This window comes from Coregonus clupeaformis, chromosome 29 (assembly GCF_020615455.1).
Source record: "Coregonus clupeaformis isolate EN_2021a chromosome 29, ASM2061545v1, whole genome shotgun sequence".
Lineage (NCBI taxonomy): Eukaryota > Metazoa > Chordata > Actinopteri > Salmoniformes > Salmonidae > Coregonus > Coregonus clupeaformis.
The window spans coordinates 38,449,782-38,474,074 of record NC_059220.1 but is presented as its reverse complement, the minus strand read 5'-3'; the positions used below and the strand labels follow the sequence as shown (position 1 = coordinate 38,474,074).

The window sequence follows — 24,293 nt, the reverse complement described above, 5'->3', positions numbered from 1 at the left end:
TCGAATCCCTTCAGGTTAATGCAGTCTCAATAATTACTGCTGGCTACGTCTTCATGAAGGCAGAAATGGGGACAGGACATAGTTAGAGGACTCTAGTAAAAGCAATTTTGTCTTGGACATTGAGAGCTTCCACCATTCTTAACGTAGTCAACTGGGTGGGACTTCCTATGGGTTAAGGAAGGATCACATGATTCCATCCGGGTCAACTGCCAGTAAATTATACTTGTGCGCAAACACTAGGTGGCAGTATGTACCCTTTCAGTTGTTTTGCCAAATCGTAGTAGAAGTAGAAGAATAACTACATCATAATGGGGATTGCCTCAATGGCGCTGCCCGTGAGCTTAGACGCCATAAAGGACTTGTATAAAGATGATAGCTCTATCATTCTCTATGGGACAGGACCGAATATACACTGCTCAAAAAAATAAAGGGAACACTAAAATAACACATCCTAGATCTGAATGAATGAAATAATCTTATTAAATACATTTTTCTTTACATAGTTGAATATGCTGACAACAAAATCACACAAAAATTATCAATGGAAATCAAATTTATCAACCCATGGAGGTCTGGATTTGGAGTCACCCTCAAACTTAAAGTGGAATACCACACTACAGGCTGATCCAACTTTGATGTAATGTCCTTAAAACAAGTCAAAATTAGGCTCAGTAGTGTGTGTGGCCTCCACGTGCCTGTATGACCTCCCTACAACGCCTGGGCATGCTCCTGATGAGGTGGCGGATGGTCTCCTGAGGGATCTCCTCCCAGACCTGGACTAAAGCATCCGCCAACTCCTGGACAGTCTGTGGTGCAACGTGGCGTTGGTGGATGGAGCGAGACATGATGTCCCAGATGTGCTCAATTGGATTCAGGTCTGGGGAACGGGTGGGCCAGTCCATAGCATCAATGCCTTCCTCTTGCAGGAACTGCTGACACACTCCAGCCACATGAGGTCTAGCATTGTCTTGCATTAGGAGGAACCCAGGGCCAACCGCACCAGCATATGGTCTCACAAGGGGTCTGAGGATCTCATCTCGGTACCTAATGGCAGTCAGGCTACCTCTGGCGAGCACATGGAGGGCTGTGCGGCCCCCCAAAGAAATGCCACCCCACACCATGACTGACCCACCGCCAAACCGGTCATGCTGGATGATGTTCTCCACGGCGTCTCCAGACTCTGTCACGTCTGTCACATGTGCTCAGTGTGAACCTGCTTTCATCTGTGAAGAGCACAGGGCACCAGTGGCGAATTTGCCAATCTTGGTGTTCTCTGGCAAATGCCAAACGTCCTGCACGGTGTTGGGCTGTAAGCACAACCCCCACCTGTGGACGTCGGGCCCTCATACCACCCTCATGGAGTCTGTTTCTGACCGTTTGAGCAGACACATGCACATTTGTGGCCTGCTGGAGGTCATTTTGCAGGGCTCTGGCAGTGCTCCTCCTGCTCCTCCTTGCACAAAGGCGGAGTTAGCAGTCCTGCTGCTGGGTTGTTGCCCTCCTACGGCCTCCTCCACATCTCCTGATGTACTGGCCTGTCTCCTGGTAGCGCCTCCATGCTCTGGACACTACGCTGACAGACACAGCAAACCTTCTTGCCACAGCTCGCATTGATGTGCCATCCTGGATGGGCTGCACTACCTGAGACACTTGTGTGGGTTGTAGACTCCGTCTAATGCTACCACTAGAGTGAAAGCACCGCCAGCATTCAAAAGTGACCAAAACATCAGCCAGGAAGCATAGGAACTGAGAAGTGGTCTGTGGTCACCACCTGCAAAACCAGTCCTTTATTGGGGGTCTTGCTAATTGCCTATAATTTCCACCTGTTGTCTATTCCATTTGCACAACAGCATGTGAAATGTATTGTCAATCAGTGTTGCTTCCTAAGTGGACAGTTTGATTTCACAGAAGTGTGATTGACTTGGAGTTACATTGTGTTGTTTAAGTGTTCCCTTTATTTTTTTGAGCAGTGTAGAAAGCTTGTATAGGCCTAATCCATTACACTTAATGCAATGACGTTCAGCAACTTGAAGCTAACTAAAGATGCATTTGAACACATTTTCATTTCTTAATCCACCAATTCTAGTTTGTCTCACTTGCCAACCATTATTTTGTAGGATTGGATTTTAGGCTTTTCAAAGATAACCCAATGGCTTTTTGGACCAGCACCTCATCCACCCAATTTGAGCCCCCAGGTACTATGTCACTACACTGTTTGTGTGCTGTGACACGTCACCTACACAGCTGTCACCTGTCTGGCCTTGCCTGGTAGCCGGTCTTAACCCGCACGCAACGAGTGGAACATGCAGTGCATTCGGAAAGTATTCAGTCCCCTTGACTTTTTCCACATTTTGTTACATTAGTCTTATTCTAAAATTGATTAAATAATTTTTCCCCCTCATCAATCTACACACAATACCCCATAATGACAAAGCAAAAACATGTTTTTATAAATGTTAGCACATTTATAAAAAATAAACTGAAATATTACATTTACATAAGTATTCAGACCCTTTACTCAGTACTTTGTTGAAGCACCTTGGCAGCGATTACAGCCTCGTCTTCTTGGGTATGACGCTACAAGCTTGGCACACCTGTATTTGGGGAGTTTCTCCCATTCTCTGCAGATCCTCTCAAGCTCTGTCAGGTTGGATGAGGAGCGTTGCAGCACAGCTATTTTCAGGTCTCCCCAGAGATGTTCGATCGGGTTCAAGTCCAGGCTCTGGCTTGGCCACTCAAGGACATTCAGAGACTTGTCCCAAAGCCACTCCTGCGTTGCCTTGGCTGTGTGCTTAGAGTCGTTGTCCTGTTGGAAGGTGAACCTTCGCCCTAGTCAGAGGTACTGAACGCTCTGGAGCAGGTTTTCATCAAGGATCTCTCTGTACTTTGCTCCGTTCATCTTTCACTCGATCATGACTAGTCTCCCAGTCCCTGCCGCTGAAAAACATCCCTACAGCATGATGCTGCCACCACCATGCTTCACCGTAGGGATGGTGCCAGATTTCCTCCAGACATGACCCTTGGCATTCAGGCCAAAGAGTTCAATCTTGGTTTCATCAGACCAGAGAATCTTGTTTCTCATGGTCTGAGAGTCCTTTAGGTGCCTTTTGGCAAACTCCAAGCGGGCTGTTGTCTTTTACTGAGGAGTGGCTTCCGTCTGGCCACTCTACCATCAAGGCCTGATTGGTGGAGTGCTGCAGAGATCTCTGGAGCTCTTTCAGAGTGACAATTGGGTTCTTGGTCACCTCCCTGACCAAGGCCCTTCTCCCACAATTGCTTGGTTTGGCCGGGCGGCCAGCTCTAGGAAGAGTCTTGGTGGTTCCAAACTTCTTCCATTTAAGAATGATGGAGGCCACTGTGTTCTTGGGGACCTTCAATGCTGCAGAAAGTATTTGGTACCCTTCCCCAGATCTGTGCCACGACACAATCCTGTCTCGGAGCTCTACGGACAATTCCTTCGACCGCATGGCTTGGTTTTTGCTCTGACATGCACTTTCAAGTGTTGGACTTTATATAGACAGGTGTGTGCCTTTCCAAATAATGTCCAATCAATTGAATTTACCACAGGTGGACTCCAATCAAGTTGTAGAAACATCTCAACGATTATCAATGGAAACAGGATGCACCTGAGCTCAATTTCGAGTCTCATAGCAAAGGGTCTGAATACTTATGTAAATAAGTTATTTCTGTTTTTTATTTTAATTAAATTTGCAAAACAATCTAAACCTGTTTTCGCTTTGTCGTTATGGAGTATTGTGTGTAGATTGAGGATTTATTTTAAATTTTTTTATCCATTTTAGAATAAGGCTGTAACGTAACAAAATTTGGAAAAGGGAAGTGGTCTGAATACTTTCCGAATGCACTGTACAAACCTTTAGTACAACAACCTAATGAGCTGCATGTCCATGTGTGATACTCAACAGTAACTCTTACTTTAGTGAAATATAGGCTTACTGTGGATGAAAGTTAGGATAGCTGTTTTGCTAATGGAGGGGTGAAATTACTACGTTCCTGGTAGCAGCAAGTAGTGTTGACGGCGATTCAGAGTTCTTCTCCCTCTGTTGAAAGGAGACACTCAGATTCCAGCCATGCTTCCTCACAGGAATGTGCTGTCACACACATTTTTAGTCCAGGATGTGTAGAAACAGTGTGAAAGCAAATCCCGCTCTGGTCCGGTTCGTTCCAGAGATTTATGTCCCAGTGAAAGAGCCAGAGTTCAAACTCAGGTAGCATGTTCTGTTTTTACAAGCAAAACTTGTTCTACCACTGGACGGTAATCTATGAATTGGTTTTAGAGCACCAGGAAGAAATGGTAAAACTGCAATCCTCTATGGTTGACCTCATGGCCATTCAAAGTTCTTCTCCCTCTATTGAAAGGAGACACAGGGAGATTTCAGCCATGCTTCCTGACAGGAATGTGCTGTCACAAACACTCCTCAATGTCATACACACATTTTTAGTCCAGGATGTGTAGCAACAGTGTGAAAGGCAAAGCCCACTCTGGTCCGGTTCGTTTCAGAGATTTCTGTCTGAGTGAAAGAGCCAGAGTTCAAACCGAGGTAGATAGTGCTGTATGTCACAAGCATTCATGTTCTACCACTGGACAGTAAACTATGAATTGGTTTTAAAGCACCAGGAGGAAATGGTCAAACTGCAATCCCTGGTTGGCCTCATGTACAGTACACTGTAGATCCATGGTTCTAATGTTTATAATGCCTTTGAGATTGACTTACTCAGTAGTAATAGCATTCTCAGAGATATAGGAGACTGCTCGCTTGGTGTGGTGAAATGCATGGCGTACATTTTTTTAGATGCATGTTTCGATGTGGAACTAACCCTAGACATGCAACTATCTGCTTAGTGAAATGGTTTGTGACTTTCTAGCAGGAGGTGCACAATTTTCAGGATAGTAAATAAAATGTTAGCCTGCCCTTTAGTACCAAACAATTACCTTGCAGCATAATTACATCAAGTCATATTACATTTTCTGTAGATCCAATTGTTATTGTATAGTAATTTGCAATTGTATTATTCAAATTCACCTTGGAGATTAATATAATTGTATTACTCTGTTCCTGCTCTCAATGTCTCTGTTCTGTACACTGCTCTGTAGGAAGGGGGCCTCCTGAGTGAGTTGTCTCACTCTTTGTGTTTTTGTGTTATAGCACCTTCTCAGGCGGAGGCCGACGATGACAGTGAGGTGGAGGTGGTCTATGTGAGGCAGCCGATAGCGGAGCAGGCTCTTCTGGCCAGGGAACTCCTGCTGCCTCTCACCTTCTTCTGCTACCAGAACGAACCAGGATATACCAGCGACGACCAGTCAGATGGTGAGAAAGACTCAATTCAATTCAATAGACTTTATTGACATGGCAAGTTAAATTACTTACATTGTGAAAGTATACATAACAAAAATGGTGGGACCAACAGCAATAATAATAGTAGGAGTGGAAATGGGATTACCATTAACAGCAACTACAACAATATTAATGAGAACAATAATTCATTAAAGTAGTAGTAGTAGTAGTAGTAGTAGTAGTAGTAGTAGTAGTAGTAGTAGTAGTAGTAGTAGTAGTAGTAGTAGTAGTAGTAGTAGTAGTAGTAGTAGTAGTGTAGTTGTAGTTGTAGTGTAGCTGTAGTAGTAGTAGTAGTAGTAGTAGTAGTTGTAGTTGTAGTTGTAGTAGTAGTAGTAGATCAGTCTCAACATGACTGAGAAGCCACATGACATGGTATGAAAGGCAAAACAAAACTAAATGGGAAATCTTACTGACATTACATTGCACTTTTCACTGGCTGTCCTTCAGGTTGTGGCAGGAGGACACATAATTGGCTGCCAAAACTGCACATTTTGCCTTTTCAAATTCTTTGTACTCAATTATAATTTTGGGAAGGAAAGATTATCTTAGGTCTGAGTATGTGTCACATTGTAATAGGAAATGCAGCTCTGTCTCTATCTCTCCCCTGGAGCAGAGTGAGCACAGCCTGTCCTCTCTGGGCAGCCAGGTTTGCCTGTGACGACTGGTCTCTATAGCCAGACTGTGCTCATTGAGTCTGTACCTAGTCAGTGTTTTCCTCAGACTCTCTCTCAAACCTTTTATATCTGCATGAGCAACGGTTTACTAATTGTAGTTGAGTGTTGCTAATGTTAGTTTGTGTTGTGAATATTGCAGATGAGGACTTTGAGACAGCAGTTAAAGCCCTGAATGGAAAACTGTACCAGGATCCTCCTAAGAGAAAGACTGCAAGTGCAGGTTCTGGTAAGTTTCATGGCCAAATCAGATATAGAGATGGGTACGAATAGGATAGGTTGGGGTGAAATTTTTCCTCAAAGGTTACTTCTCCAATAACCTTCTCCACTCTTCTCCTCTCAGCAGGCCAGGCTGAGGCAGGTGTTGAGGGTCAAGACCCGGAGGTTGAGGTGGTGTGGGAGAAGAGGCCTACTCCAGAGGAGGAGCAGAAAGCCAGGATGCTACAGCTGCCTTCAACCTTCTTCTGTGGTGTAGGCAGTGACAGCGAGGCAGAGAAGGACAAGCCAGAGGACTTTGAGACAGAGATCCGCAAAGCACAGGAGGGCCTGGTGAGATTAAATGATATATGCATTTGTTTGCACATAGGTAAACAACTTATGTGGCATTAGGTTATAAGAAAAAAAAAATGGTTCTCTCAAGCAAATGTTAATTGTTATTGTGTTTTAGGATGCTGAGAGAAGTTCAGACCCTGTTTCATCTGAGGCTGTGTCCTCCAGCACCGGCGATACAGTGCCAGAACAACAGGTCCCAGACCAGTCCCCCAGTAGCCAGGAACAGGCTCCAGATCAGTCTGAGGCAGAGGTCCAGTCCACTACAGCAGAAAAACAGGTCCCAGTTCAGGCAGTAACCATCCAGGAGTCTGAAGTCTCAGCCCCAGGTAGCCAGGAACAGGCCACAGAACAGTCGGTTACCATCCAGGAGGCAGAGGTCCAGTCCACTACAGAGGAGCGGCAGACTCCAGATCAGTCAGACTCTACTCCAACATCGTCTCAGACGGCGGTCTCCAGCAGCGGGGAGGAGGCTCAAACTCCAAACCCTTCAGAAAAACCTGCTGCTAGTGCCCCAGCTTTGGTGACCCCCTCATTTGGTTTTGGATTAGGTGCACAGTTTGGCAAAAAGCCAGGGCAGTGGGAGTGTGACACGTGTCTTGTTAGAAATGAGGAGTCTGCAAGCAGTTGTGTTTCTTGTCAAACCCTAAACCCTGCAGCCAGCAGCGGGGAGCAGGCTCCAGATCAGTCAGACTCTACTCCTGCAGCTACCAGCAGCAGCCCTATAGACCTGTCTACCAAGAAGACCTCTGAGCCTGACTCCACTACTACATTTACTACAACCACTACTCAAGGTATGATATATTTATCACTGCAAAGCCTTTTGAATTCTACACTGATCCTGGAAGCACCCTCACTCAACTCTTGGCAATGCCTTCTATGTCCTCTCAGCAACACAATCCCACTTCTGACACTTTTCTTTCTCTTTTACAGATGCTCCTAACTCAATTGCCTCGTTGGCCTTCAGTGCTGTGGGAGGGGAAGGGTTCTCCTTCGCTGATCTGGCACAGAACACCGGGGGGGAATTTGCCTTTGGTAAACAAGGTTGGCACTTCTAAGTTTTCTGTATACGATTGACTGAAGGAAATTCAATATTATGTGTGCTCTTAAGATTTATATTAGTCACCATGACAACTGAGCTATGTTTCAGTGAAAACAAATATTTCAGTTAACTTTTTTAATGTTTCATTGTTAGATTCGGACTTCTCGTGGGCGAACGCCGGGGCTACGTTGTTTGGAGCTGCAGCCCCACCCAAAGCTGAGGGAGGGGAGGAGGGGAGTGATGAAGAGGACGCTAATAATGTGGACATTGACTTTGAACCTATAGTCTCTCTACCAGAGGTATTTATCAATGCACTGCTACTCATCTATCTCCACTTACCCTACTGGGAATTTAATTGTTATAAAGTAGCCTTGGCTTGTGCGAGCCAGAACGGCTCATAGGAGCAGGAACCTATCACCTATTTCTTTAGCGTGAAGGAGCTTGTTGTACATCTACATCGCCTGGACAGGACGCTAGTCTAATGTAGGGCCTTACCACAATCTATCTCCTTAATGGAAAAATCCACCCAAAACCACTAATTGCTTTAATTTACAGTGTTAAATAACACTAATATGTGAGAAAAATATTTGTGAACAAATGTTTCATTTTGGCGTTATAATAAGGTTGGTAGCAACATGGAAAATTGTTGTGGAAATCTGTTATCTCAAGTCGACTACAAAATCCACAATGCAATGCTCTCTATGGGCTGGCTTGTTGGATCGCTAGCTAGCTAGCAAACGTAACTACACACAATAATACGAAAGATAATATCAGCATGTAAAGTAGCTAGTTAGCTGTTAAATCGCCTAAACAAACTGCACTATCAATTTAGGAGTCTACAATCTCACCGTGTTCAACCTGCAGATCGATGTGCGTTAGAGTGTTCTAACATTCGCATCGGAAGATATACTGTTGAGGAGATGGGAAACATTGCATTGCTATGTCTATGGGTCGCGCGGTTCATTCTGGGACAAGGAGTGCTCTCCTTCAAGGAGTGAATGTGAGTTTATTGGGCGCTAGCACGAATTTCGTCAACAAGAAGTACAACATTACAAATCTCTTCTGACATGTGAGATAATTAACTTGCTATCTGTAATATCGTATCGCTTTGGAATTTTGACATAGCGTACTTTCGAGAAATAGGCACGTTTTGAAGGGATTGCGTGACGATTAATTTAGCATCCATGTGACGCAGCATGACAATGTGAATGCAATTGATCGACAGTCTGCTGAGTGGGGCGTTATACGTTCCTTCATGCAATGGATTCCTATCTCCTTTCTATAATATCTCTGGCAACGGCACCATGCAATGCACCCTGGACTAAAGAGGCAGACAAATAGGGAAAAAGTGTGCTAGACCCTCCGTTAAATAAATAATTGAGGTAGGAATATCGCAAAAATAAGATCAATGGCTCATTCGAGAGAAGACATCCTCCCGAGTTGTGACATCGGCCAGTATTGAAATCTGATATGTATGATAGACGTTTTTGCAATCTAAAAGTCGTATTCTTATTAACTACCAGTGTAGTAAGAGCGCCTTTATCACAGTGCTACGTCATAGCAGACAGATTTATGCCTGCTTGAACGAAAATAACTGATACACATGAAAACATGAAATGACCCAGGGAATCGATAGAACATCACTCATAGATGCACAAAAACAATATAACATAAAAAATGGGTGAACCTTTCCTTTAATGCTGAGTGCCAAGCAGAGACTCTAGGTCATCTTTATAACTGACTAAATGTGTTCTAGGTGGAGGCTTAGTCTAGAGCTGGCATTACTCCACATGCAATCTATATGACAGAGAATATTGCATGTTCTACTCAATACATTTCTATATGAGTTCTGTAATCTTACACCCTCCTGATTAATAAGCCCTTTGTCTGGTCAGTAACCAGTGTGTAACTGTGTTGTCCAGGTGGAGACTAAGTCAGGGGAGGAGGATGAGGAGATCCTGTTTAAGGAGCGTACCAAGCTGTACCGCTGGGAGAGAGACCTGAGCCAGTGGAAGGAAAGGGGTGTGGGAGACATCAAGATCCTCTTCCACCCCGATAAGAGGTTCTACCGCGTGCTGATGAGGAGGGAGCAGGTGCTGAAGGTCTGTGCCAATCACACCATCTGTCAGAGCATGGAGCTCAAACCCATGAACACCTCTGACCAAGCCCTAGTTTGGACAGCTACTGACTTTTCAGGTAGGTCTATACATAGTTGAAGTCGGAAGTTTATATACACCTTAGCCAAATACATTTAAACTCAGTTTTTCACAATTTGTGAACATTTAATCCTAGTAAACATTTCCTGTCTTAGGTCAGTTAGGATCACCACTTTATTTTAAGAATGTGAAATGACAGAATAATAGTAGAGAGAATGATTTATTTCAGCTTTTATTTCTTTCATCACATTCCCAGTGGGTCAGAAGTTTACATACACTCAATTAGTATTTGGTAGCATTGCTTTTAAATTGTTTAACTTAGGTCAAATGTTTCGGGTAGCCTTCCACAAGCTTCCCACAATAAGTTGGGTGAATTTTGGCCCATTCCTCCTGACAGAGCTGGTGTAACTGAGTCAGGTTTGTAGGCCTCCTTGCTCGCACATGCTTTTTCAGTTCTGCCCACAAATCTTCTATAGGATTGAGGTCAGGGCTTTGTGATGGCCACTCCAATACCTTTACTTTGTTGTCCTTAAGCCATTTTGCCACAACTTTGGAAGTATGCTTGGGGTCATTGTCCATTTGGAAGACCATTTGCGACCAAGCTTTAACTTCCTGACTGATGTCTTGAGATGTTGCTTCATTATATCCACATAATTTTCCTTCCTCATGATGCCATCTATTTTGTAAAGTGCACCAGTCCCTCCTGCAGCAAAGCACCCCCACAGCATGATGCTGCCACCCCTGTGCTTCACGGTTGGGATGGTGTTCTTCGGCTTGCAAGGCACCCCCTTTTTCCTCCAAACGTAACGATGGTCATTATGGCCAAACAGTTCTATTTTTGTTTCATCAGACCAGAGGACATTTGATCTTTGTCCCCATGTACAGTTGCAAACCGTAGTCTGGCTTTTTTATGGTGGTTTAAGAGCAGTGGCTTCTTCCTTGCTGAGCGGCCTTTCAGGTTTTTATTTTATTTTTATTTCACCTTTATTTAACCAGGTAAGCCAGTTGAGAACAAGTTCTCATTTACAACTACGACCTGGCCAAGATAAAGCAAAGCAGTGCGATAAAAACAACAACACAGAGTTACATATGGGGTAAAACAAAACAAAGTCAAAAATACAACAGAAAATATATATATACAGTGTGTGCGAATGTAGTAAATTATGGAGGTAAGGCAATAAATAGGCCATAGTGCAAAATAGTTAATGTCGTATTAACACTGGAATGATAGATGTGCAAAAGATGATGTTTAAATAGAGATACTGGGATGCAAATTAGCAAAATAAATACCAATATGGGGATGATGTAATTGGATGGGCTAATTACAGATGGGCTGTGTACAGGTGCAGTGATCGGTAAGGTGCTCTGACAACTGACGCCTAAAGTTAGTGAGGGAGAGAAGTCTCCAGCTTCAGAGATTTTTGCAGTTCGTTCCAGTCATTGGCAGCAGAGAACTGGAAGGAATGGTGGCCAAAGGAGGTGTTGGCTTTGGGGATGACCAGTGAGATATACCTGCTGGAGCGCAGACTACGGATGGGTGTTGCTATGGTGACCAGTGAGCTAAGATAAGACTGGGATTTGCCTAGCAGTGATTTATAGATGACCTGGAGCCAGTGGGTTTGGCGACGAATATGTAGTGAGGGCCAGCCAACAAGAGCGTACAGGTCACAACGGATGGCACTGTGATAGACTACATCCAATTTGCTGAGTAGAGTGTTGGAGGCTATTTTGTAAATGACATCGCCGAAGTCAAGGATCGGTAGGATAGTCAGTTTTACGAGGGCATGTTTGGCAGCATGAGTGAAGGAGGCTTTGTTGCGAAATAGGAAGCCGATTCTAGATCTAACTTTTGATTGGAGATGCTTAATGTGAATCTGGAAGGAGAGTTTACAGTCTAACCAGACACCTAGGTATTTGTAGTTGTCCATATAAAACTCTAGGTCAGACCCACCGAGAGTAGTGATTCTAGTCGGGTGGGCGAGTGCAAGCAGCGTTCGGTTGAAGAGCATGCATTTAGTTTTACTAGTGTTTAAGAGCAGTTGGAGGCTACGGAAGGAATGTTGTATGGCGTTTAGCTCGTTTGGAGGTTTGTTAACACAGTGTCCAATGAAGGGCTAGATGTATACAAAATGGTGTCGTCCACATAGGTGGATCCAAGTGTCACCAGCAGCAAGAGCAAGTTGCAGCGGTGGTAGCCAGGTGGAAAGCATGGCCAGCCGTAGCAAAATGCTTGTTAAATTCTTGATTATTGTAGATTTATCGGTGGTGACAGTGTTTCCTAGCCTCAGTGCAGTGGGCAGTTGGGAGGAGGTGCTCTTATTCTCAATGGACTTTACATTTTCCCAAAACTTTTTGGAGTTAGTGCTACAGGATGCACATTTCTGTTTGAAAAAGCTAGCCTTTGCTTTCCTAACTGATTGTGTATATTGGTTCCTGACTTCCCTGAAAAGTTGCATATCGCGGGGGCTGTTCGATGCTAATGCAGTACGCCACAGGATGTTTTTGTGCTGGTCAAGGGCAGTCAAGTCTGAGGAGAACCAGGGGCTATATCTGTTCTTAGTTCAGAATTTTTTGAATGGGGCATGCTTATTTAAGATTGAGAGGAAAGCACTTTTAAAGAACAACCAGGCATCCTCTACTGACGGAATGAGGTCAATATCCATCCAGGATACCCGGGCCAGGTCAATTAGAAAGGCCTGCTTGCTAAAGTGTTTTAGGGAGCGTTTGACAGTGATGAGGGGTGGTCGTTTGTCCGCGGACCCATTACGGACGCAGGCAATAAGGCAGTGATCGCTGAGATCCTGGTTGAAGACAGCAGAGGTGTATTTAGTGGGTAAATTTGTCAGGATGATATATATGAGGGTGCCCATGTTTACAGATTTTGGGTTGTACCTGGTAGGTTTGTTGATCATTTGTGTGAGATTGAGGGCATTAGTTTAGATTGTAGGTTGGCCGGGGTGTTAAGCATATCCCAGTTTAGGTCACCAAGCAGTACGAACTCTGAGGATAGATGGGGGGCAATCAGTTCATATATGGTGTCCAGGGCACAGCTCGGGGCTGAAGGGGGTCTGTAGCAAGCGGCAACCGTGAGAGACTTGTTTCTGGAAAGGTGGATTTTTAGAAGTAGAAGCTCAAACTGTTTGGGCATAGACCAGCATAGTATGATAGCCTGCAGAGCTCTATCTCTACAGTAGATTGCAACCCCACACTCTGGCAGTTTTATCGAGACGGAAAATGTTGTAGTTGGGGATGGACATTTCTGAATTTTTGGTGGCCTTCCTTAGCCAGGATTCAGACACTGCTAGAACATCAGGGTTGGCGGAGTGTGCTAACGCAGTGAATAACTCAAACTTAGGGAGGAGGCTTCAGATGTTAACGTGCAAGAAACCAAGGCTTTTACAGTTACAGAAGTCAACAAATGATAACGCCTGGGGAGTAGGAGTGATACTGGGGGCTACAGGGCCTGGGTTAACCTCTACATCACCAGAGGAACAGAGGAGGAGTAGAATAAGGATACAGCTAAAGGTTTTAAGAACTGGTCTTCTAGTGTGTTGGGTACAGAGAGAAAAAGGGGCAGATTTCCGGGCGTTATAGATTCAGGGCATTATGTACAGACAAGGATATGGAAGGATATGAGTACAGTGGAGGTAAACCTAAGCGTTGGGTAACGATGAAAGCGATAGCATCACTGGAGGCACTGATTGAGCCGATCTCCGCGTGTATGGGGGTGGGACAAAGGAGCTGTCTAAGGCAGGTTGAGCTGGGCTGGGGGCTCTACAGTGAAATAGTACAATAAGAAATAACCGAAACAGCAATAAGCAAGGCATATTGACATGGGAGAGAGGCATAAAGCAATCACAGGTGTTATTCGAGAGAGCTAAGACAACAGCTGGTAATGGCGACAAAGTTTGGGCTGAGGCTAAACATAAACAGGATGCGGTACCGTATAAAGGAACAGTCCAGCAGGCATCAGCTGTATAGCTGAGTGATCATAAGGTCCGGTGAACAGCAATAGAAGAGTTCGGAGGTAGTTCGGGTGCTGCTACAGCACTGGCGAGCAAGAGGCCCGGCTTGCGTGTGCTAGCAGGCCGGGGCTAGCAGATGGATCTTCGTGGTCGACGTCGTAACGGGAAGTTTGTTGAAACCACATCAGACGATTTCGTCGGCAAACCAGTCGTGTTGGATCGTCAGGGCTCCGTGTCAACACTAGGAGGTCCCGTCCGGTTGACAGAGAGGTAGATAGCCGGGAGATGGGCCTGGCTCGAGGCTAGCTCAAGGCTAACTGGTGCTTGCTAAGGGGCAATGGTAATTAGCCAACGACAACAGCCATTTTGGTTGCAGCTAGCTGGTTACGGAGATCCGGTGCTAGGGTCCAGTGATTCCGGCAGAAAATCCGATATTGTCCAGGCTAGAGCTAGAGCTGGCTGGTGGGTAGTGCAGGCCACGGACAATGGTGAAGACGCTAACGGTGGCTAATAGCAAGTAGCCATTCGGTTGCAGCTAGACCAGTTTCAGCTTAAGGTTCTTGATAAAAGTTATAAAGAAATAATAGAATCCTTTCCACGTTGGGTGAGGCGGGTTGCAGGAAAGTATATTTAGTTAAAGAATGAAAAGTAAAATTGAGAAATATATACAAAAAAGCAAAACAACTGGCTATTTACACAAGGACACAGAAAAAAACACGACCGCACTCCTACGCCATCTTGGATTACAAAGATTATGTGGATATAGGACTCGTTTTACTGTGGATATAGATACTTTTGTACCTGTTTCCTCCAGCATCTTCACAAGGTCCTTTGCTGTTGTTCTGGGATTGATTTGCACTTTTCGCACCAAAGTACGTTCATCTCTAGGAGACAGAACGCGTCTCCTTCCTGAGCGGTATGACGGCTGCGTGGTCCCATTGTGTTTATACTTGCGTACTATTGTTTGTACAGATGAACATGGTACCTTCAGGCATTTGGAAATTGCTCCCAAGGATGATCCAGACTTGTGGAGGTCTACAATGTTTTTTCTGAGGTCTTGTCTGATTTCTTTTGATTTTCCCATGATGTCAAGCAAATAGGCACTGAGTTTGAAGGTAGGCCTTGAAATACATCCACAGGTACACCTCCAATTGACTCAAATGATGTCAATTAGCCTATCAGAAGCTTCTAAAACCATGACATCGTTTTCTGGAATTTTCCAAGCTGTTTAAAGGCACAGTCAACTTAGTGTATGTAAACTTCTGACCCACTGGAATTGTGATACAGTGAATTCTAAGTGAAATAATCTGTCTGTAAAAAATTGTTGGAAAAATTACTTGTCGTGCACAAAGTAGATGTCCTAACCGACTTGCCAAAACTATAGTTTGTTAACAAGAAATTTGTGGAGTGGTTGAAAAACGAGTTTTAATGACTCCAACCTAAGTGTATGTAAACTTCCGACTTCAACTGTAGCTCCGCAACACACACACAGAGCTATGTAAATATATACATTCTTATATAATTTATGAATTGATAAATGTTTTGATCCTGTGTTCTCTCTCCAGAGGGTGAGGGTAAGGTGGAACAGTTGGCAGCCAAGTTTAAGACGGCAGAGCTGGCCGAGTGTTTCAGGAAGACCTTCTGTGAGTGTCAGAGTCGTATGAGCCAATCAGAGGCCTCGGCCCTCTCCTCCCCCCAGATGTCCAGGGTCCAGGAACATTCCAGAGATGCCAATCCCCAGGTCAGTGTTTCCTCTGTCTGCTATTGTATAGGTGGGGCGCCTAGCCTACCACTTTTGTCCCCTCCACCTAAAATATTTTTGGGGAAGTTCTACTGAAGAATGCCTGTAAAATAATCTATATGAAACTCTGCCCCCAGGTGTACCTCTCTATTTCCACTGACGACGAGCCCCTGGGAATGGTCACCATAGAACTGTTCTCTCACATCGTCCCCAAGACAGCTGAAAACTTCAGAGCACTGTGTACAGGACAGAAAGGCTTCGGGCTGCGCAACTCTGTCTTCCACAGGGTCGTACCAGACTTCATGTGTCAGGTGAGAAGGGGGGAGTGCTTTCATAACCTTCAATACCATGTTTCCCAAATAATAGGTCAGAGTTGGTGCCTCTTGGAAAACAAAACTGTTTGTAAACCACTGCAAGAATGTATAACTCTGCTTGGTCCTGTCTCTGCCTTTTCAAACATCTGTATTGTCCTCTTTCCTCAGGGTGGAGACATCACCAACCAGGATGGGACGGGAGGGAAATCCATCTACGGGGACAAGTTTGAGGATGAGAATTTTGACGTGCGCCACACGGGCCCGGGGCTGCTGTCCATGGCCAACCATGGCCGAGACACCAACAACTCCCAGTTCTTCATCACCTTGAAGAAGGCTGAGCACTTGGACTTCAAACACGTGGCCTTTGGTTTTGTCAGAGAGGGCATGGACGTGGTTCGCAGCATGGGACAGCTGGGGACCAAGACTGGCAAACCCAGCAAGAAGATTGTCATCACCGAATGTGGACAACTGTAGAGCTTCGCTCTGTTCACTGACTGTGGACAATTCAACTGTAGGGCTGAGATCTGGTCACTGACTGGACGGCTATCGGCCTTCGCTCTGGTCATGGACTGGACAGTGATAGGCTTTCAAACTGTGGAGTTGACAACTATAGTAGGAACATCTCAAATGAGACCCTATACCCCATGTAGTGTACTATTATTTTAACCAGAGCCCATGTGGAGTGCACTAAGGTCTCTGGTAGTACACAATGAGGGGAATAGGGTGTAATTTGAGATAGAGACCGTCTCCTTTTGATAAATGTTGCCCCACGCTGAGGGTAGCACGTGACTGTGTGAATCCACAGACTTTATTTTTGTGTATAATGTACATGAAAGCGCTGGTTCCTTCATAAGCTCCCTAACTTGATTGTTCTGTATAATTAAGCCTTAATTGAGATGAACAAGAAACCTTGTTTAAAAACCAACCTGTGTTCATTTTGAACTGCATTCCTCTCCTGCTGCCTGTGTATACTTTTAGGTGTGTTTTTGTGTATACATTGATTTCATAATGTGCAAATTATGGAGACTACACTTGTCCATCTTAAACTCTAAAGGTAGGAATATGAAGAACTATAACCTTCTGTATGACACTTTGGGAGAGGGATGACATTTTATGGTTGTGGAAGAATCTATGCTATTCTGTTGACAAATATCACTTGGGGTTGAAATGATTCTTATTGTCAAATAAATAAATGATGCTGGAGAATGGCTTTAGAAATAAAGTTGCTTTATACTGATTACTGTGAGGATGCCCTTTACGATCTCAAACATACACTACATGACCAAAAGTATGTGGACACCTGCTTGTCGAACATCTCATTCTAAAATCATGGGCAGTAATATGGAGTTGATCCTCCCCTTGCTGCTATAATAGCCTCCACTCTTCTGGGAAGGCTTTCCACTAGATGTTGGAACATTGCTGCAGGGACTTGCTTTCATTCAGCCATGAGCATTAGTGAGGTCGGGCACTGATGTTGGGCGATTAGCCCTAGCTCGCAGTCGGTGTTCCAATTCATCCCAAAGGTTTTCGATGGGGTTGAGGTCAGGGCTCTGTGCAGGCCAGTCAATTTCTTCCACACCGATCTCGACAAACCATTTCTGTATGGACCTCGCTTTGTGCACGGTGGCATTATCATGCTGAAACAGGAAAGGGCCTTCCCCAAACTGTTGTCACAAAGTTGGAAGTACAGAATTGTCTAGAATGTTATTGTATGCTGTAGTGTTAAACATTTCCCTTCACTGAAACTACGGGGCGTAACCCGAATCATGACAAACAGCCCCAGACCATTATTCCTCCTCCACCAAACTTTACAGTTGGCACTATGCATTGGGGCAGGTAGCGTTTTCCTGGCATCCACCAAACCCAGATTTATCTGTCTGACTGCCAGAATGTGAAGCGTGATTCATCACTCCAGAGAACGCGTTTCCACTACTCCAGAGTCCAATGGCGGCGAGCTTTGCCCCACTCCAGCCGACGCTTGGCATTGCGCATGGTGATCTTAGGCTTGTGTGCGGCTGCCTGGCCATGGAAACCCATTTCAGGAAGCTCCCAACTAACAGTTATTGTGCTGACGTTGCTTCCAGAGGCAGTTTGGAATGCGGTAGTGAGTATTAAAACCCAGGACAGGCGGTTTTTACGCGCTTCAGCACTCAGTGGTCCCGTTCTGTGAGCTTGTGTGGCCTACCACTTCGTGGCTGAGCCGTTGCTGGTCCTAGACTTTTCCACTTCACAATAACAGCACTTACAGTTGACCAGGGCAGAAATTTGACTAACTGACTTGTTGGAAAGGTGGCATCCTATGACGCTGCCATGTTGAAAGTTACTGAGCTCGTCAGTAAGGCCATTCTACTGCCAATGTTTGTCTATGGAGATTGCTTGGCGGTGTGCTCAATTTTATACCACTGTCAGCAATGGGTGTGTCTGAAATAGCCAAATCTACTAATTTGTATATATAGTGTATATTGGATTTGTTTTAGGTAAGTGTACAAAAACTACAGAGGTATTGGTTTCAGGCTTTTCATTAATGAATAATACAGATAGGCCTAGTTATCGACAGAATGCATCCAAAAAAAATGACTGTCTGTGGGGCATACTACAAAGCAGGATCAATCAGTTAGCAAGCTAACTTTTATAAACAACCATAACTATTGCTTTTCTGGTTCATTAAGAAAGCAAAGCAACTTATTGATCCTTCTTTGTGGTACACCCCTCTGGTCCAAACAGTTGAAATAGTTATATTACTGTATTTTATGCATTTCATATTCTGTTCGAGATTCCATGTGATTATTTAAGGTAATACAACGTATCTGTAATAGAATTCAGTGGGGAGTGATTGTAGGCTAACCTAATCAGCTCACCTGGAGTTGCGCTGCCCACATCAATCTAATGGCGCAAGTCACTAGAGAGGAGATAATTCAAGTAACAATAAAATAACAATGAGGCTATATACAGGGGGTACCGGTACCGAGTCAATGTGCGGGGGTACAGGTTAGTCGAGGTAATGGAGGTCATATGTACATGTACATGTAGGCAGGGGTAAAGTGACTATGCACAGATAATAAACAGCAGGTAGCAGCAGTGCAAATAGTCAGGGTAGCCATTTGATGAATTGTTCAGCAGTCTTATGGCTTGGGGGTAGAAGCTGTTAAGGAGCCTTTTGGACCTAGACTTGGCACTCCAGTACCACTTGCGGTGCGGTATCAGAGAGAACAGTCTATGACTTGGGTGGCTGGAGTCCTTGACAATTTTTTGGGCCTTCCTCTGACACTGCCTAGTATAGAGGTCCTGGGTGGCAGGAAGCTTGGCCCCAGTACTCACTTCCCTCTGTGGTGTCTTACAGTCGGATGCCGAGCAGTTGCCATACCAGGCGATGATGCAACCGGTCAGGATGCTCTCGATGGTGCAGCTGTAAACTTTTTGAGGATCTTGAGACCCATGCCAAATCTTTTCAGTTTCCTGAGGGGGAATAAGTGTTGTCGAACTCTCTTCACGACTGTCTTGGTGTGTTTGGACCATGATAGTTTGTTGGTGATGTGGACACTAAGGAACTTGAAGCTCTCGACCCGCTCCACTACAGCCCCGTTGATGAGAATAGGGGCGTGTTCGGCCCTCCTTTTCCTGTAGTCCACGATCAGCTCCTTTGTCTTGCTCACGTTGAGGGAGAGGTTGTTGTCTCTGACCTCCTCCCTATAGGCTGTCTCATCATTGTTGGTGATCAGGCCTACCACCATTGTGTCGTCAGCAAATGTAATGATGGTGTTTGAGTCGTGCTTGGAGGCAGTACAGGAGGGGACTAAGCATGCACCCCTGAGGGGCCCCTGTGTTGAGGATCAGCGTGGCAGATGTGTTGTTGCCTACCCTTACCACCTGGGGGTGGCCCGTCAGGAAGTACAGGATCCAGTTGCAGGAGGAGGTGTTTAGTCCCAGGGTCCATAGTTTAGTGATTAACTTTGTGGGCACTATGGTGTTGAACGCTGAGCTGTAGTCAATGAACAGCATTCTCACATTTATTTGCTCTAGTAGCTAGGTTTCCATCCAATTGGTGACAGATTCCATATGAATATTCTGAGATAGCCCTACGCATAAAGAAAATATGCACATTTCCCCACCAGTGGTGTTTCCACCAAACGACTTGTTGCCGATAAAAATAGGTGCGTGATGACGTTGTGGACCCAAAATGTACACGTCGCCTAAGTTTTCATGTACCTATTAAAAATCTAAACTTCAATGTGTTTCCATCGCATTTTCAACTCTACCAATAATTTGGTCACAAAAACGTTTGTGTTAAATAGCAAATGTGCCTACTCTGGTTTAGGCACGTGCGCTCTAGCCAACAGCTGGCAGAAACACTCTAGCCAACAGCTGGCAGAAACACTCTAGCCAACAGCTCACAGATACAGTCTAGCCAACAGCTGGCAGAAACACTCTAGCCAACAGCTCACAGATACAGTCTAGCCAACAGCTGGCAGAAACACTCTAGCCAACAGCTCACAGATACAGTCTAGCCAACAGCTGGCAGAAACACTCTAGCCAACAGCTGGCAGAAACAGTCTAGCCAACAGCTCGCAGAAACAGTCTAGCCAACAGCTGGCAGAAACAGTCTAGCCAACAGCTAGCAGAAACAGTCTAGCCAACAGCTGGCAGAAACAGTCTAGCCAACAGCTGGCAGAAACAGTCTAGCCAACAGCTGGCAGAAACAGTCTAGCCAACAGCTGGCAGAAACACTCTAGCCAACAGCTGGCAGAAACAGTCTAGCCAACAGCTCGCAGAAACAGTCTAGCCAACAGCTGGCAGAAACACTCTAGCCAACAGCTGGCAGAAACAGTCTAGCCAACAGCTCGCAGAAACAGTCTAGCCAACAGCTGGCAGAAACAGTCTAGCCAACAGCTGGCAGAAACAGTCTAGCCAACAGCTGGCAGAAACAGTCTAGCCAACAGCTCACAGAAACAGTCTAGCCAACAGCTGGCAGAAACAGTCTAGCCAACAGCTTGCAGAAACAGTCTAGCCAACAGCTCGCAGAAACAGTCTAGCCAACAGCTCGCAGAAACAGTCTAGCCAACAGCTCGCAGAAACAGTCTAGCCAACAGCTCGCAGAAACAGTCTAGCCAACAGCTGGCAGAAACAGTCTAGCCAACAGCTGGCAGAAACAGTCTAGCCAACAGCTGGCATAAACAGTCTAGCCAACAGCTGGCAGAAACAGTCTAGCCAACAGCTGGCAGAAACACTCTAGCCAACAGCTGGCAGAAACAGTCTAGCCAACAGCTCGCAGAAACAGTCTAGCCAACAGCTGGCAGAAAAACTCTAGCCAACAGCTTGCAGAAACAGTCTAGCCAACAGCTGGCAGAAACAGTCTAGCCAACAGCTGGCAGAAACAGTCTAGCCAACAGCTGGCAGAAACACTCTAGCCAACAGCTGGCAGATACAGTCTAGCCAACAGCTCGCAGAAACAGTCTAGCCAACAGCTGGCAGAAACAGTCTAGCCAACAGCTTGCAGAAACAGTCTAGCCAACAGCTGGCAGAAACAGTCTAGCCAACAGCTGGCAGAAACAGTCTAGCCAACAGCTCGCAGAAACAGTCTAGCCAACAGCTCGCAGAAACAGTCTAGCCAACAGCTCGCAGAAACAGTCTAGCCAACAGCTCGCAGAAACAGTCTAGCCAACAGCTCGCAGAAACAGTCTAGCCAACAGCTGGCAGAAACAGTCTAGCCAACATCTCGCAGAAACAGTCTAGCCAACAGCTTGCAGAAACAGTCTAGCCAACAGCTCGCAGAAACAGTCTAGCCAACAGCTCGCAGAAACAGTGCGGGTAGGCTAGTCTATGAGATTATTATGGATAAGAGCGAGAATATTTGTCAAATGGCACTCAAGCATCGATCATCATGTTGCCAGAATAAGACCCTCGATATTTATTGGAAAGGAGCATTGAAATCACTGTGCATTTTCACTGCCCTTTGAAGTTCATCATAACTTATTTCATCTGTAGCCTAATAAACTGTATGGTTTCCTGTGTCATAGTAGGAAGACCTCACACCATATCATTGCGTGACTCCAAGTTTACTTCATTATGATGATTATTATATCAATATTTGTGCATAAAGGTGTTTCACCCGCCATTTCTCGCATAATTCATTTTACTGACACAAAAAGATCCCACCATGTCGAACGAACAAATTATCTGTATTTATAAAATTGTACCGAAACTTCCTGTTTCTATCAAAGCTGTCGAGATTTTTTTTAAATATGGTATGACTCGCATAAAAACTTTTGATGGAAACATGGTAATGGGCATTCCGAGTCTTTTCGGTGAGCCGGCTCTGTAATGGCTCTTCGGATCTTCGTTTAAAATGCTTAAAGATCTACCTAGAACGATAAACAAATTAGCAAATCTCCAATATATAGCGCAAAAGGTAGGCTACCATTATGTTAGATAGTGAAATCCGTTTTCAAATATTTTTTCACCTGTCCAAACTATTAGATCGCCTGCATTCTGTTTTATTTATTTTTTTACGCATTGAAAAAATTGCGTGGACCATACTGACCTGCTCTCCCCACTATTTGTTGTTTCTGCAGTGAGGATTCACCCGCTTTAGATAATTATTTTGTAACTTATCTGCAGAAAAACGTTACTCTGAGCTCAAAAAGCAGTAGTAGCAGTTGCAAATCAGGGAGCCATAATGAACGGCTGCGATTCGGTTCCCGACGTTCACTTAAAAGATTAGGTCAAAAAGAGCCGTTCGTTAGCGAGGGACCCATCACTAATTTGCTCTCGTGCTTGAGTTAGAAGCGGCAACATTAATGAACATTCCAGAATCTATGATAGACAAACTTTTTTCTATCTGCAAATACAGGTATGAAAAAGGCACGTTTTGTTTATTTAATCTGTTAGTTCAAGTGTGGATACATTTGATCAGTTTGGACTTTCCTTCACTTACATTTACATTTTAGTCATTTAGCAGACGCTCTTATCCAGAGCGACTTACAGTTAGTGAGTGCATACATTTTTCATAGTAGGTAACTTGTGGTGACCATGGCGTGTGCAGCCATCCATGTTCTGAGGAAGAAAGGTTTGGAAGGCCAAGTGGGCAGGAGCAGTATGGGGAACAGTAACACCCAGTCAAAGTGACTACCCAGAGTGTCAGAGTACAGTAGACCAACTAAACATAATCATGGTGGCTGGGCTTGCATCCAGAGGACGCAGGCCAGGGTACTGCAGGCTCATTTTAGATCCAGGACCATGGAGGCCGGGTTCTCCAGGTAGTCCCTCCACAGGTTGGAAAACTGCGCCATGGTGGCCCCGTCAATGATCCGGTGGTCTGCCGACCAGCTGACGTTCATGATGTAAGCTTTCACCACCTCGTCCCTCGAGTTAAACCTTGGCAGGACCTGGATCTTTCCTAGAGCGCCAATCGCCACCTCAGGAGGCAGAATCACTGGCTTTGCATAAGTGCCTCCAATCGAGCCGATGTTGGAGGTCGGCCGTGCCCAGCTGGCCCGTGGCGCCCAGGGTCTGCATGCGGTTGAGCTCCACTGCGATCTCAAACACACTCAGCAACTGCACATTCTTCACATTGGGCACCAGCAGGCCCTGGCTCATGTCCATGGCCAGGCCAATATTGTGGGATGCCTTGTAGATGATGTTCTGAACAGCCTCGTCCACTGAGGCGTTGAGGATGGGGAAATGGAGAAGGCCCAGAGAAGCAGCCTTGATGAAGAAGGGCATGTAGCTGAGCTTGACCCCGCGAGCCTCTGACAGGTCCTTCAGCTCCTTGCGCAGCTGCACCAGCCTCGTCAAATCCACTTAATCTTTATAACCAAAGTGGGGGATCTTCAAAGCTGCAGTCATGGTCTTCACCATCGCCTTGTGGAAACCTTTCAGGGGCTCAGTGCTGTCCTTGCCCGTGAATACAGGCCTGGAGATGACAGGGAGCGGGACACTTGGTGGGGGCTTCGCCTTGGGCATGGAGGCCGAGGAGGAGGCGGATGCTGCGGGAGGGGGTGGCTGGATCTCATGGAATGGGGTTGGGGGTAAGATGGCCCTTGTCTGTTTGGCCAGGAAGTTGAGGATGTCCTCTTTGAGGATCCGTCCATCTCTCCCAGTTCCGACCACTTCCCTCAGCTTGATATTGTTCTCCATGGCTAAACGACGGACTGCAGGTGTGGCCTGGGTCTTGTGTCCCTTGATTTCCTGGTGTGTGTGCTCATCGTTTGACATCGCCGGGGTCTCCACAACATCCTCCTCATGGGCCACCTCCGGACCGGGCTCTGTCTCGATATCCACCAGGGGTGTGCCCACTAAGGCTGTGGCATCAACCTCATAGTAGAGCTTTTTAATGACTTACGTTTCCTAAAAGAGACAGAGTCCTGTTTCAACAATCCTAGCCTGGCCTCTGTCCAACACCACACCCCCTTTGTCCAACACCACACCCCCTACAGACAGAGTACAGTACAAACAACACCCACAGAATCAGGAAACGTTCCCACTCAACAAGCATTTCCAGAAAA

The 24,293-nt window shown here is 45.5% G+C and overlaps 1 protein-coding gene and 1 pseudogene across 1 annotated transcript in view; one reads left to right on the top strand and one right to left on the bottom strand.

Annotated features, from left to right (window-relative positions):
* Positions 1-17,029, top strand: part of LOC121571721 (E3 SUMO-protein ligase RanBP2-like) — a 51,665-nt gene extending 34,636 nt beyond the window's left edge. Inside the window, 11 exon segments of the mRNA XM_045208972.1 lie at positions 2,118-2,195; positions 5,166-5,327; positions 6,168-6,254; positions 6,369-6,574; positions 6,693-7,368; positions 7,508-7,618; positions 7,770-7,915; positions 9,539-9,812; positions 15,303-15,478; positions 15,616-15,789; positions 15,961-17,029. Of these exon segments, the coding sequence (XP_045064907.1) occupies positions 2,118-2,195; positions 5,166-5,327; positions 6,168-6,254; positions 6,369-6,574; positions 6,693-7,368; positions 7,508-7,618; positions 7,770-7,915; positions 9,539-9,812; positions 15,303-15,478; positions 15,616-15,789; positions 15,961-16,266 (2,396 nt within the window). The 3' untranslated portion in view covers positions 16,267-17,029.
* Positions 17,030-22,712: 5,683 nt separating this feature from the next.
* On the bottom strand, positions 22,713-24,283 carry LOC121572524 (annotated as a pseudogene).
* Between the last annotated feature and the right edge of the window lie 10 nt (positions 24,284-24,293).